We start from the raw sequence: 15,385 nt of genomic DNA, 5'->3' as shown, positions 1-15,385 counted from the left end.
TGTTGACCGCATGACTCAGTTTAGTGTTGTTATATTGAAAGTGACTAAAGATTTAGATTATTAATAGATTAATTGAATTGCGGATTGGAATTCTTCGGGTGGAGGTAAAGTTAAGTCGATATATTTACTTAGATGTTTGAAGTGGATGGGTTTCCCCTCGCGCAGTTTCTCGGACATACCAATCTTTCAAAGCACCACATAAAACAGGAATCAGATGCAAACCCTATTACAAAGGTTACTTTGGATCAGCTGCTGCTCGCAGCTATATAATGGACGATTGAGGCACCTTTGGATCATCTTTACCCTTTCTCGAGTCTTGATATCTTCCTCCGTTACCTTTCAACTTAACGAGCTTCACAGCTCTCATGGCCGACCGACCAAAATGGCAGCAGCCATTTCGCTTACGGTTCCCACATTGGAATCCACCGTCGAAAGCTCCACCTCCGACTCAACCGCCGGGAACATCAGCTTCGCCGCCTTCACGAGTGATTCTAAGACAACAACGACAGCAACAACCATCTCCCTCTACAAGGAGTCTTTCTCGTTCGTCAAGCTCGCCGTCTCCACCGGTATCGAGAACAGAAGCTCCAGCACCTCCACCGGCTATATCTCCATCCTCATCTCACGGTGTTCCCCAGCCACAACAATGGCCTGAGGAAGCTTCCTCTACATCCCTATCTCCAGCTCAAGGTGTTCTCCAGCCACACCAAGCACCGTCAACTCAGGAAGCAGCTTCCATGTCTCCATCTCCTTCTCGAGATACTCCCCGGCCACCACAACCATCATCAACTCAGCAAGCCATCCATACCCTGAACTCTGAATCTGTAATAGAACCCCTCGATCCTATCAGCAGAGCAAACCCAAACGAAACAGATTTATCTGAACAGAAACCAGAAATGGACACCGAACCAGAAGAAACTACGAATCCCTCTAACCTTCCACGATCCACAGAACTGACTCAATCCCAACAAAAGCTGGTGGAAGGAAATCCTACGGAGGACGATGAAGATAATACAAATATAGAAATCGAAATCACAGAGGAGATGACTCCCATCGGCCAAGAAACAGAGTCGCCGTATGCCTCGACTGAAGAACCAAAGAACAAAACGGAACCTGATCCAGGGCCGACGGAGACGAGAGACTCGAGGACGCAGGAAGATACGAATGGCTTAGGAGGGAAAGGAAACACGGATGCCCCGCCAGCTTCACCAACCACTGAAGCAGATAATTTGCAGACCCAGAAGGTGAACAGTGGGCACTCACAGCATGCAGGAAGAAGAAACATAGAGTTAGCTGGTAAGAATCAAGGTGCATCAATGTGCGTCGGACCTGAGACAATAAGCACGCCAGGCCTGCAGAAGGTAAACAAGATCGACATGCACACGAGTTCAGACATCGATCGTAAGAGTCAAACTCTCGGAGAGAGATCACATCAGACAGGTGACGAGGTTCCATCCATCACAAGTGTTAATAGCAACGTGCAGTGCATAAACAACTCTATACTCCATGAGAGCTCCTGTAGCCAAAAAGATCCAGGAGTTTACTTCTTCTTCTATAGCAAACCAGCATTCAATACTCGAGGAGTTTCTCTTATCACAACTCCAGCTCAAAGTCTCACCTATCAGCCACATATCGAGAAGAAACAAACCAGATCTGTGGAAGAGAAATCTCAAATGTCACATTGCTCAGCTTGACTTTGGTGCGCAGAAGATCCACCATTGACATGCTTTAGAATGTATGATGAAATTGTGTTGGAAAATGGTCGTTCATGCACTCGACTGTGATTGTAAGGAAGAGCTTAATGATTCATGTTCAATAATTATGACAGTGTACACACGAGGCTCTTTAAGAAATATACAACATAATGTATACTATGTTTGGAGATAACAAAGAGGTATCTCTGAACTTTCACCGATTCATTCACATGATGGCTTCATGCAAAGCTGGTCAAGCAGACAGCGATTGCATCAATCTCCGGCACTGCTACAATGACTCTGTCATTGGAATCACAAGAGTCATGCATACAGCCTGACTAATTTAATGAAGCTGTCAGCGGCGCAGCTGCTCGTCTTTGGTTTGATTCTTTTAGGGTTTTCCTTCTTCTTCTTCTTCCTCCTTGCTAATCCCCATGCCTGAAGGTACCTTAGAAGGCTGCAACTATTAGAAGAATGCAAGAACAGAGAGTGCAGTTTTCGTACATCTGCCTTGCCCATTCCATTCATGAGAAACAATGTACTCGCAGAAGAGATGAATCTGAAAAGAAAGAACAGAATGCACGCAGATGATGTATGTTACAAGTAACTCTTACATCAAACATCTGGGAAGCAATAGATCCTCTCAGGCAATGTATATACGAGGAGATAGTGATATCCACTGTTTCTTATGATCAGAAGTTCCGAAAATTGGTACATCATATAATATACAAACTCAAATCGCTGTATAGCTATCACCAATCGAAAGGTTTATTAAGATCTTGTAATCAAAATGTCAACTTTGGCCGGGTGTATCATCTCCTGCCATGGGAGCCGGTGCTGGATCTGCCGCCGGCATCATTGCTCGTGCTATCGTCCTCATCCTGCTCTTCTTTAGACTACCATTGTCCATAGATCCCATCATTCTCCTACTGACCTGCGTCTCGAGCAGTGCCTCTCCTATCATGTATAGAATGACAAATTCTTACTCGACTATAAAGAGACTCCGTGGAAAACACTGAAACCCTAAGACTGTCACCAGAAAGGAGGCACCTTTAGCTCTTTGGGGGCGAAACAAGATCGGAAGAAGTAGAGTGCAAATGAATCGATTACGACGACTTTTGTTTCTTACCAGGAGCAACAAGATATGATTTTGCTGATGCTGACCAATAGATAAGAGTCGGGGTGATGACCGTGAGCAGAACCCAGGAGGCGAGGATCAAAACGTATCCTCTGGGGGGCATCTCTCTGGAGCTCTTCGAAGAGAAATGATGGTCTCGGGCCAGCTCTCCTAAAAAAGAGAGGAGCAGACTTGGCTGACAACGAGATCTGAAGAATTTGTCAGCGGCGCAGCTGATCGTGGGGGAGAGGAGGAGAAAGTGGGGGGAAGCAGAAAAGAATAGGGCATCAGGATTGCTCTTATTTTCTATCAACACCATCACGCCGAAGCAATGTAACTTGTTGCGATTAGGCGTAGCTGATGAAGACTGTGCCTGAGCTCCCCCACCTTCGCAATGCTGTCGACGAATTGTTTTGTTTTTGTGATCGTAGTAGCGTGCATCAGACGAGGATGAACTCAGCACCAACCGAGAATTGCGAAGAAGAAGAACAAGAAGAGCGAGAGTCATCGTGCTTTAGAGGAAGATAAAAGTCTTAACATCTTCATCGACTGCTCCGATCCAGGACAACCTCTCTCCATGGAATTTGCATGAATGAAACCCATGGAAGGCAGGCAAGAATTATTTGGCCTCCTTCAAAGGAATTGGCCCATTTGGACTGTGAAAGGCATCCGACTCGGGCAACGCCAGAGCTTGCGACCTGTAACCTTCTGTTCATCCGACTGCCTTCCGAGTGTAGCAGTAAGTCATCGATCGATATGATTCGACAGCATAATTAATCTATTAAATCTATAAGTCTGAATCATTCACAGAAAAAAATATTTAAATTTAAATTCATGCCTCTACTCACTTTTTAATACAATTAGAGAGATACGATATATATAGGTAATCAGCGCTATATCATTTGACTCATTCTCGGTACGTCGACATCCTTATCTAAGTCGGTCGACATATCACGTTAGATTCGACTCTACAAAACTAACAATGTAACACTCCCGATTAATTCCACGTTGAAAGTAGATAAGATTAAGATTGACTTATAAGGGTCTGATAAGTGTATTACTATCAACTTCAGCTTAAACATTTTGATTAGTGGTTTATCATAACATTTACTTAACAGGAACAACTAAGATTTATCATAACATTTACGATTCATCCTAATGCCAAAACCAACACATCAATCCACTTAATCTAAATCGTCGAATAAAAATATTTAATTATAAATTAATGATACAAAATCCATATGAAATTTCATAAATTAAATCAAAATTGATATTTTTAATAGGAAAAATAAATTTGAGATGGTGCAACCTCTCTGCTCGGCACGAACAACTAAGATTTATCATAACATTTACGATTTATCCTAATGCCAAAACCGATATGTCAATCCAGTTAATCTAAACCGTCGAATAAAAATATTTAATTATAAATTAATGATACAAAAATCCATCTGAAATTTCGTAAATTAAATCAAAATTGGTATTTTTAATAGGAAAAATAAATTTAAGATGGTGCAACTTCGGCAAGACAGGCTACACTGTGCCTTGGATCAACAAGGACGAGGAGATAATTGTGTGTGTGTGTGTGTGTTTGCTGTCGGGAAGACGAGGGACGATAACAACGGAGATGTTTCTTGCCACCGCGTCAACACGCAGAGATTTGCTACTGCTTCCATAATTGCATCGACTCATGTGGCTCCATCAGTTGCAGGTAAGACCTCCTCTCTCTCTCTCTCTCTCTCTTCCGGTTTCGACTAAAGTGAAGCAGAGAGAGGTGGGAGAAGATTGATTGCGGAGGTGAGATTGTCGTCAACAACAGTGATCACTGTTCTCCGTCAGTTGCTCCAATCAACTGCATTTACCAAGAGACTGTCAACAGTGAGGTCGCAGAGAACATGTCAGGGGGCTATGATGGAGCATATCCAAATGACACGCTCCTTGCAACTTGAATCAGCAATGATGTGATACCCTTTGGGATCCACAAGGGGTCACAGGAAAGAAAGCATGGATGGCTTTTGCTTTCGGCTCTCTGGTGGAGCAGATGAGACCCTCCCAACCCAAGAAGATGGAATCATGCGGTTCTTCTCGGTTAGGTTTCTTTTACGTTACGTAGGAGGCTACACCATTCTTTTTTATCTCGTTCATCGGCAAATCCCAGTGCTGCACATCTTTTAGGGAGCTTTTTTGTGTTCCTCGATGATTACTGAGTGGGGCTGATCTCACGTTGTCTTCGTTTTGCTTTATAGATATAAAAAAAAGGTGGAAGAGAGTAGTGCAACCATTCATTGTAATGTTGATAGAGCACAAAAATCAGCTCTCCTTCTCATATTTAAGCCCATCCACCATGCAAGTTCGTCTTGACAATATAGCTTTGCTAGAACCATTCATTAAAATGTTGATTGGATGCTAATTCATAATCAATCATTTTTCTTTTTCTTTTTCTTTTTTTACGGTCTCAATTCGGTGTTTGTATAATAACCCTAAGTGTATCGAACCCTACTAAATTATACCATGTGCATTTCTAACAAATATTCTTTGTGATGCTTATGTTAGTAAAAAGTTCGAAAGGTTCAAAATCAAAATTTTAAATTATATTCATGTATTCGAGGAATATACCTATGGAGCATTTTTATGGGTAACAATTACGTAGTCTTCTCGACTTTGACCGTGATCATCCTATGCCGAGTCCAATAATATGATATGATGTTTTAGCTAGTTAGACTACGTGTTATCAAAACATCATCATATATGGTCATGACCAGAGGTATTGGATTACGTAATGTTAATGTTAATCATGTTATTTATCTTATATCGATATTTAATTATTATTTTTCTTTTTACCTAAGTCGTGGTTACGTTTTGGTCCGAACCTAAATTGAACCGATTAAAAATTAAAATAAAAAACAGAGAACATAAAATATGGTAAGACAATATAAATTTCCTATTGTGTATAGATCTCAACTAGTGCTAATTAAAATATGGGGAGGTTGCAACAATTATTGCAGCACAAATTTGTCTTTGTTCCATCACATTGGATGATGGTGCGGTGCTCCAACGGCAGACTAAAAAGATAGGGAGTGTCTCCTCCACCCACCTTTCTTCCACACATGCCAAGCTCAAAATGGCATGGGCACATGAACAGGTGAGTGCTGCTACATACAGTCAAAGTTTGAAGAAAAGGAGGTCATAGGAATCAATCATGGAAGAGGAAGAAAAGCACTTTATTAGACCACTGCAACTGCAATAATGGTCAGATGTTGCAACCATTGGACCCATTTGCTCAGACACAAAAGACCAGACTCTGAAATCATGCTGTGAATGATTAATGGATGGATGATGGTAGTTTAGGCAGGCATTCAACATTCAATCAGTGACACTTTCTCTGATCACTTTTGTCATTGCCTACACAACAATCTTCTATTCCATCACCAAATGGTTGAGGAAATGGCCTCATTTTTATTATAATAAACTATTCAGTATAGATTATCTTTTTATTTATATAGATATATATCTATAAGAAGATAAAAAAAAATAGAACCATTACCTAAGAATGAAACCGAGTCATTCAATTCCCTTTAGTCGCTCAAAGCCAAGAATCAATCTCATGGCAGACCAGAAGAATAATAGCAATTTTGAAGGATATTATTATATTAGGGTTTGGGCTACCCCTATTGATTATAATGATGTTGTTTGCACCCAAACAGAAGTTGCCCGATCGTCTCTGGCAATCCAAACGAGTATAATTCATACGTATGCTGCCAACACTGCTTTGACTCCCTAAGAAATCTTCAAACTTGTTGACTCTTCCGTTGACTTAGACCCCGTCAAAATTACATTCTCTTCAAAGAGTTGGTGAGTGTTTTTGGCACCGACCACACTTTGAATCGGTCTCAAAACTCTATCAAAGCAATCTTCAAACTTATTGACAAAGAAAACTTTGTCGGTGTAATTTTTGTCTCTTGATTCGTGACACATTGAAATAGAAATTAGGATGAATTTTAGATTCGTGACCATTTTGATTATATGAAATGATTGTTTTATCCTCATCGTTTTAAATTTTTTTATCTCAATATTAATGCTCTTCCACCTTATCCCTCGACTTTTATTGTCCTCGTTGGCTATGAGCGTGAGTCATCCCCCTCTTTCCTTCTATATGATCGACAACGAAAAAAGGATACAAGGAGACTGTGCTAGTGAGGAAGGGATACGAAGAGGTTACGCGACCCTCGTCGGACACCTGATTGTCACCATTGTGGTTAGTTGCAAAGGTGTCTTGTAACATCGTCGATGCTCACGAGGATGCAAGGATCGTCGTTGCCACCTGTGCCGTTGCTTGAGCAAGGGCAACAAGGGTTGTTTTATTGTTGGTCTAATAAGATGTTTTGGTAGCCATTACACTTTGTCACTTGATGGGTCTAACGAAGAAGAGAGATGATTTGTAAGTGTCTAAGCGATGGATCGACGACGATAGCCAATCGGAGTAGGATGAACTTTTCAGACTTAAAAGATACTATTTAAAAAATTCTAAAACATAGAGATTCTTTTAATGAGAATTCATCCTAAAAATTATCAATTCTAGAGTATTTAAGAAAAACTCATTTAGGTTCTTCTGAAGATTTTTTTTAAAAATATATATATATATTTTTTAAAAGATATCGAAATGTCATATTCACAAGATAGCTGAAGCACTATTCATAACACCATAAGAACTTGTCCAATCTCTTTTATGCATAAAACTCAATCTCTCTATATGTATATGATTCATGCTTTCAGTTATAGCATTTTTCATACCTTCATTAAAAATATAATAAATATATTTAAAAAATAATTAAATTTAAGGTAAGTTGACCCAAAAGTCAATAGATACCGGTTCATACAGAAATATACACACACATATATATATATATATATATATATATATGATTTTAAAAAATAAGTTGGTTGGCTTAGGAACAACAATAACAATTAAATATGGAGACTTCTTATGTTTATAATACTTTTTAAAATATTATAACTTTATTTTTTTTTAACAAAATAATATTATAATTAAAAAAAAAAGGGGACCAATCGAAAAGTGTGAGAATCGATGCTTCTCGATTTGCTCCACGTTACATGTCAAACACGCCAATTCCTCAAAACCATTTTATTGCTGGGCAATAGAACACAAGAAAAAGAAAGATTCTTAAAATACCCAAATTAAATGGACTGATAATTATTATGCCAGCCAAATGTTTCCTTCAGCATAGCTATGCCATCGGAATGGGGGAATCCTAAGGAACCATATTTCCCGCTAACCATATGGTCTGTCTGTCTGTGTTTATTAGAAGATTACAAGAACATCATTTGCTTATGCTCTCCCGCTAAGCATCAGCTCAACCACCTGAGTCCAATTACGAGTCTACGTTGCTGCAAGATGGTGCGGCTAAACCAATTGTGTTCCCTTCTGGGCTTTTGATGTGCGATGGGCAATTTGGTACTTTGCATTGGGCAATCGCCTCCCCCTCCATCCGCCTCCCTTATACCTACTCGGAGTTGGGAGGAGGCAGGCGAGTCTGGTTATCTTGAGAGGCCACCTTTCCTCTCGCGGCTCCGCAAAGAGTGAGCGTCTCGGATCCGTCATCGATGGGAGCGGAAGGGGAGCTCCGCCGCACTCTCTTCCCCCTCCACCACCCCCTCTGCCACGGCGACGGCCGGAATTGGCCGTTGCCGCCGGCCATCCTCGGCCTCCAGCCCGCCGCCCTCGTCGACCACGTCGCCAGGGTCGATTGGTCTCTCCTCGATCGGATTCCTGGCGACCGAGGCGGCTCTCAGCAGGTATTCCACCCCCGGCCGCACCACCATTGCTACCGTGTTTTCCGCTCCGCTTCTTCTGTTCTTGCGCCGTGTCCCACGCTCCCATGAAATTGTGCCTGTGAGGATCTGGATTTAACCTCAACGAGGCGTTCTTCACTGTACCTCGGGCGAAAGATTTATTTTTTCTGAGGTGTTTGTTCGCCTTTCGTTCGTCCGCACGATTTGGTTTCCCGCTCGATGCGCCTGCGGTCTCTTTGATTTGCTGATGATTCGGGTCCCCCCCTTTTTTCCCATATTTTCTTCGTCGTAATTCGCCTTCTCTAATCCTTACGGTTCTCGAAGAAAACAGAAATGTCGATATGAACTGTCACAGCACCAATCTAGTCCTTCAAGATCAAAATTCGTTCGCCCTTTATACGCATTTCTTTCTAGGAAACATGCTTAATTTTTTTTTCCTTTTTTGAATTTTCGATTCCGACGGCCGATCTCCCAAGAAGACTTGATCGTGCAAGATGGTCTCGTGAAGTGTGATCGCTCGTCCTTTCTATTGGGTGGTTCGGTTCATGGTATCCGTTCGTGCGGATGGAGTCTTGATCTTTGTCACTTCGATATGTGGTTCTTCGAATTGGGGTTGATCCGTCGTCATCTTGTCACTCTGTATTTTGATTTTAGAGTTCGATTTCATATCCAAGAGAAGTCTTATTTAATGCTTTTGGTAGCACATGCAAAAGGCGGTATCTTTTTTTCCTTTAATCCTTGTGATGTGATTTCATCTTGCAACAACCGGTGCTTATAACTATTCATAACAAGCAGGTGGCGGCAGAGGATTTGAATCATATATTGAGTGAGGTCAAAGCACACATCCTCCCTTTCCCTAACGAAATCCCTCCGATAATAGCCATAGCTGGAGGTAGTGTCGCCAATACCATTCGGGGTATGGCTGCTGGCTTCGGAGTCTCGAGTGGAATAATTGGTGCTTGCGGAGATGATGAACAAGGCCGGTTATTCATCAATAACATGAGCTTTAGTGGTGTGGATCTTTCCAGACTGAGAATGAAGAACGGATCTACTGGGCAGGTGAGCTGGACGTGATTTCCAGAATTTTTTTGTTATCACCTTGCCAAATTGATTGCATTGAAGTTCACTTGCCTATTGCAGTGCGCATGTTTGGTGGATGCTGATGGCAACCGAACCATGCGGCCCTGTCTGTCCAGTGCTGTTAAGCTTCAGGTATGCAGGGTCCAGTTATTTTCCCCATTTTAAGGTCAAATGAGTCCGATGAATTGATGTAATTATTGTGACTTTTCACCTGAAATATCTATCAGGCTGATGAACTGAAGAGGGAAGATTTGAGAGGTGCAAAGGTAGTTTTTTCTTCTCGAGTGACTACTAACTAATAGCCCTGAAGTAAAGTTGTCCTTCCCTCTCTAACATTCTCATGATATTTATGCAGTGGTTGATCCTAAGATATGCATTTATCAATTTAGAGCAAATAAAAGCTGCTATAAGAATTGCTAAACAAGAGGGGGTTTCTGTTTCCATGGACCTTGCGAGTTTCGAGGTTTCTTGTGAAACATTTTTATCTTGTTTTAGATGGTTTTTTTCTCAACATTTTTCCAAGTGAAGTGTCTGAACTCTTTTTTTTCTTTTAATCTCCACCTACGTCCAGATGGTGCGAGACTATAGGTCACACTTGATAGACCTATTGGAGTCCGGGAGTATTGACCTCTGTTTTGCCAATGAGGATGAAGCTAAAGAGCTTATAAGGTAATATTACTTGCTTAGATGACCTGTTTTTTCAGACCTAAATTCAACGTGACGACCAGGTAGATAAACTTCACTAAAGCGATAACAAAATTTCATTTATTAGTTATATGAAGGTGCTTTACAAGTAAACAAACTTGTGTTGTCATAGATGTGTAGTCTTTTATGATGGTTTTCACTAAGGTGATGCATGGTTCATTTAGCACATTGACAATATGCCAGTGAATATTTATCGATCAACTGACAAGGTTTTTGTATAAAAATAATTAAATTGTTCAGCCTGTATTTGATGGCTCCTCAATTTGTGATACTTTAATATCTCAAAGCCATACGACCGAGACATCTACCTTACATGAACTTCCTTCTTGCGCAGACTTTGAGAATTGTCATCTTTTGCTCTTTTTTTCTTTTCAGCCGAGAACCCAAAGTCGACCCAGAGGCTGCTTTGTGTTTCTTGGCCAAACACTGTAAATGGGCTGTGGTGACACTTGGTCCCAGGGGTTGCATAGCAAAGCATGGAAATGAGGTTGGTATCACTTGCTAACTCGATCGATGAGATGGAGTTGATTATAATCAAGATTATGACAATTTTTTGTATCCCAAAAAGCAAAACAATGACTAAAACTAAGAAAGCTGCAAAAAAGTTTCTGGCGTTAACCAAAACCATGGTAGCCAAATGATGCATATAGATGAACTGCTATATTTATTGTTTTAGGTTGTTCGGGTCCCTGCGATAGGAGACACCCATGCTGTTGATGCCACCGGAGCTGGGGATCTCTTTGCAAGCGGTTTCTTGTATGGGTTGGTGAAAGGACTTTGTCTAGAAGATTGTTGCAAGGTGGGATCTTGCAGCGGTGGCGCGGTCGTCCGAGCTCTCGGCGGTGAGGTGAGGCCCGAGAACTGGCAGTGGATGTACAAGCAAATGCAGACCGGTGGGCTTTTGCTACCTGAGCTGAAGAATTGAGAGGTGATAAGTTACATTTGGGGTCATTAGTGGCTCTAACTAGATAATAATATTTGACTTGGTGCTTAGAGCTTTATACTGCCCTGAGGGAGTCGGCCGCGAAGGCTAAGCTTTCGTTATAAATGCGAGATTGTGTGAAGCATTCCGATTTGATCATTGTAAGAGAATGATTTATTCAGCTGACGAATCAAATTATCCGTCCTACTCTCCCAAAAGATGTGTATGTCAATGTTATTTGTCGATCGAGTTGAAAGAAAGAGGCCTCATTTGCTGCCCGAATGAATGTTAATCGTGACACCTTCTAATTGCCATGGTATATGTTGATGAACTTACGTGTTGGCCGGGGAGTCAGCACGGCTTAGTCTACATGGTCGATGTTCGGAGGCGGGTCTCTCGACCTACTGGGGAAACGTCGAGGTTGAGCTGGATCAAGGGTCGGGATGGTCGCGCGTCCGGATTCCTGCACACGGGCCTTGTTTGAGAGATTCTCGGCTTGAGCCCCTCGGAGATTGAGTCAAAGGTTTGTTTTTCTCTCTCCCCTGGCCAGGTGTTGGCCATGTGCTTTTATACTACATGGATTTGGTGTGACAACCAATCCAGCCCAGTATGCATGGAATGACGCCGTCCCAAGCTTTCCGGGACAGGACTTGCGAGGGGGCGCCTTCGGCTTCCGTTCGGCACAAGAAGTCAGCCTTTATGCTGACTCGACGAGGGCGTGACATGGCATGGGTCATGACGTGGCTGGGATCCAGAATATGCTCTATCAGTATATATACATCGTATAAGATTTCAACACCCATAAAAGAAATATTGAAATAATAGGGATGAACGACAAGAACAAAATAATAGAAAACACAAATGCAGATGCGTACGCCAGTGCATCAGTGATTACATCGGCCATGCCCGAGTCCCGCTCGGGCCTTGACCCGCTCAACTCGATCCCTGAATTGGCTCTAATAGCATATTGGGCCGGCCCATTGGTCAGATCTGGCTGTCTCACCCTCGCCTATATATATATATATATATATATATATATATATATATATATATATATATATATATATATATATATATTACGGGTCCGATCGGGTTTCTTCTCTCACTTTCCGCCGCTCTTGCATCCTCGACCTCCCCCGCGACACCGAGAGGCACGGCAAGGAAGGGGAGCTTCGGATTACGACAAGATGGGGTGAGTCTCCGCGAGAACTCGATCCTATATTTCGTGCTCCTGCTCTCTAGCGACGCTACGTTTGCACCGTCCGTCCGTCGCTTGGATTGTGTCCTGTTTCGTTAGCGAATCGATCTGATCGTTCTTGATTGTATCACCTTCCCCCTCTTTTTGGTGGACGGATATCTTCGTTTTTGTGGAGAATGGAGCAATCCTTGTGTTTTTGAACATCGATGCGTTATTTGTGTTTCTTTAGGTAGTAAAAGGCCATCTTTTAAACTGTTAATCATGAGCTGGACGGGTTAAGATTATCGGGGAAGATAATGAAACAAATTGAGACGATCTTGTTCAAAGTTACACTTTTCCTGGGTGCTCAAATGATAATCTAAAGATTTCTATGTTTGCATTTTGTAAATGTCACTCCTTAATATACGAGCAAGCCTTTTCGATCTGCAAATTAATGGCTAAAGATTATCACTCACATTATTTTATGATGCACAGTCATGTGATGTCTAATGATGAATGATTGAATGCTAACCATCTGACCACAGTCAAAAAAGTTTTTTTTTTTTGGTTGGGAACATTTGCTTGTAATAATGATAAAAATATTTTATCCACACGATTATGGATTAGCAAATTTTTTCAGCCACTTCCAACTGAAATTGATTAAGAGGACTGGTAGCCTTGTGTATAATCATGATGCTCTTCTGGTTTGGAGTTTGATCATGAGATATAGTTTGTAGAAGGGGGAAATGGTAAGGCTGCTTCTAAACATGCTTGCATATTTTCGATTTTCTTATGGCTGGAGTTTGGATTTGTTAAAAAAGATGATAAGTGGCGAAAACCGAGTTGTATCGTCTGTTCATCGAAAGATGAATGGGTTTTCATAAATATAAGGTCTATGACAGAAAGACTCGTGGTATGGGAGCTGGGCGCAAGCTCAAAACCCATAGGAGGAGGCAAAGATGGGCAGACAAAGCATACAAGAAAAGTCATCTCGGCAATGAGTGGAAGAAGCCCTTTGCTGGTTCTTCGCATGCCAAGGGTATCGTTCTCGAGAAGATGTAAGATAATGATGCTAGTTGTTGATATTTTTGTTGTATCTTGATGTCGATCATGTCGGGAGCACTCACACCCCATTGCCTTTTTGCAGAGGTATCGAAGCCAAGCAGCCCAACTCCGCTATCCGAAAGTGTGCTAGAGTGCAATTGATAAAGAACGGGAAGAAGATCGCAGCCTTTGTTCCAAACGATGGTTGCTTAAACTTCATAGAAGAGAATGTAAGTTTTGTGGTTCGGTTCATCTAGACATTTCTATATGCCATTGAACACTCCAGTAGAATGATCTAATGCACTCGTTAGCAAAGAATTAATCTGCGATTGCCCACACCAACCAGTATGCACCGGTCGGCACTAGCATCGCAAGAGTGCCGTGCCAAGCAGGCATTAATCACAGTGCCTGCTGTCTGCGTGACCTCCTGTATCAGGAGCTACTTCTAAGATTACAGTGCTTGCATCATCAATTGCAGAAGCATGTCATCGAGCTGCATTGCTTTTGCAGGATGAAGTCTTGATAGCTGGTTTCGGACGAAAGGGCCACGCGGTGGGGGATATTCCTGGAGTAAGGTTTAAGGTTGTGAAGGTTTCTGGTGTGTCCCTTTTGGCACTCTTCAAGGAAAAGAAGGAGAAGCCTCGGTCTTGATCCCTGATCGAGTGTGTTTCCAAATGAACCTTTTGTTGGAATCGATAAGTAGCACTTGCATTTTGTTTTGCAAGATGTTTCATTCATGGTTATCCACCTTTGAGCACATTTTGTGTGTGTGACCTATTAAGCTTATTTTCCTAGTATTGCTCCCACTAATTCGATCTCTGTTAAAAACACACTGGTCTTAAAATGTGGTACGATGTGGGTTGAGATTATGCTTCACTATAGTAGTTACTGCAGTTTGATGGTATAACCATATCATTTCATCATTTGAAGCATCCATTAAAATTATTTTAAAATATATCAAGTGTTTCATCATCATATAGTATAGTATAGTATTTTAAAATATATAAAGCATCCATTTGAATCGGAGTCTTTATCTATTTATATCGAGTCGTTGAGCGTTGAGCTTGTGCTCAAAAGTCTTTCTCTTTATGGAGCAATGTCAAATTTTGACTCAAAAGTCTTTCTCTTTGTCGAGCAATGTCAAATTTTGACATCAATTAAGATTTTGATGGATGAAATAAGAGATTGTAATATATATATATATATATATATATATATATATATAAATATAATGATCGTCAATAGTAAAAGATTACCGATAAGAAAAAGGATTACCAATAAAGAGCTTTCTTCCTTAGAAACCATCATCTCCTTAAAACCAAAAACAAAAAACTCACAGATCATTCTTCTTCTTCTTCTTCTTCACATCATCATCGATGATTCTTGACATGGTAATATTCTTTTGTTTTAGGTTTGCTTTTCCGTGGAGTCATAATAGCGTTTTCTTTGTTATTTGTTCTTGGGTTCTTGGAATCACGATTAGTTAGATAGAGAGCGACATCTTTGTTATTTGCTCACTCATTTGTTTTGATCGATCGTAAAGATATTATAATATTTATTATGTTCATTTATTACGAAATATGATAATAAGAAAAAGGTGAGACGTCACATCCAATTACAGTATTCTTCAAAAAAATAATTAAATTAAATTAAATTAAATTACATTATCTTCGGTTATCGAACATAAATCCCATTCCTTCTGTTTAGAAACACTATCATTTATTTGATTTACTGGGGCTAAAAAAATAATTTAATTGATATTTTATTTACTACGCAAATTATGCCATTTCCAGCACAGGCAATCATTCACGGGCGGCACCGCATGATGCGGTTGTCAT

The 15,385-nt window shown here is 41.0% G+C and overlaps 2 protein-coding genes across 4 annotated transcripts; both read left to right on the top strand.

Annotated features, from left to right (window-relative positions):
* The first annotated feature begins 365 nt into the window (after positions 1-365).
* On the top strand, positions 366-1,694 carry LOC135635841 (uncharacterized). The gene has a single exon (XM_065147220.1). It carries the CDS (start codon positions 366-368, stop codon positions 1,692-1,694), a length of 1,329 nt encoding a protein of 442 aa, XP_065003292.1.
* Positions 1,695-8,292: 6,598 nt separating this feature from the next.
* Positions 8,293-14,423, top strand: LOC135583048 (small ribosomal subunit protein uS12). Of its 3 annotated transcripts, XM_065112713.1 has the most exons (9): positions 8,301-8,622; positions 9,415-9,678; positions 9,760-9,831; positions 9,927-9,965; positions 10,055-10,162; positions 10,271-10,368; positions 13,406-13,561; positions 13,651-13,777; positions 14,058-14,423. In XM_065112713.1, exons 1-9 carry the CDS (start codon positions 8,431-8,433, stop codon positions 14,196-14,198), a joined length of 1,197 nt encoding a protein of 398 aa, XP_064968785.1. In that variant the 5' UTR covers positions 8,301-8,430; the 3' UTR covers positions 14,199-14,423. The 3 variants fall into 3 exon arrangements, with proteins under 3 accessions (XP_064968789.1, XP_064968785.1, XP_064968796.1); XM_065112717.1 differs by lacking the exons at positions 13,406-13,561; positions 13,651-13,777; positions 14,058-14,423 and adding exons at positions 10,780-10,891; positions 11,081-11,634 and having other exon boundaries at positions 8,293-8,622; XM_065112724.1 differs by lacking the exons at positions 8,301-8,622; positions 9,415-9,678; positions 9,760-9,831; ... (1 more) ...; positions 10,055-10,162; positions 10,271-10,368 and adding an exon at positions 12,410-12,518.
* Positions 14,424-15,385: the final 962 nt, after the last annotated feature.

This window comes from Musa acuminata, chromosome BXJ1-3 (genome assembly GCF_036884655.1).
Source record: "Musa acuminata AAA Group cultivar baxijiao chromosome BXJ1-3, Cavendish_Baxijiao_AAA, whole genome shotgun sequence".
Lineage (NCBI taxonomy): Eukaryota > Viridiplantae > Streptophyta > Magnoliopsida > Zingiberales > Musaceae > Musa > Musa acuminata.
The sequence above is the reverse complement of the archived record's forward strand: the minus strand, read 5'-3'. Positions and strand labels throughout refer to the sequence as shown.

Bases quoted from the DNA above. Each gene is read 5' to 3' on its own strand.
- LOC135635841 (XM_065147220.1), top strand. From the start codon at position 366: ATGGCCGACCGACCAAAATGGCAGCAGCCATTTCGCTTACGGTTCCCA.
- LOC135583048 (XM_065112713.1), top strand. From the start codon at position 8,431: ATGGGAGCGGAAGGGGAGCTCCGCCGCACTCTCTTCCCCCTCCACCAC. The intron at 9,832-9,926 runs GTATGCAGGGTC...AATATCTATCAG, and splicing joins CCAGTGCTGTTAAGCTTCAG to GCTGATGAACTGAAGAGGGA. The intron at 10,163-10,270 runs GTTTCTTGTGAA...ACCTACGTCCAG, and splicing joins TGGACCTTGCGAGTTTCGAG to ATGGTGCGAGACTATAGGTC.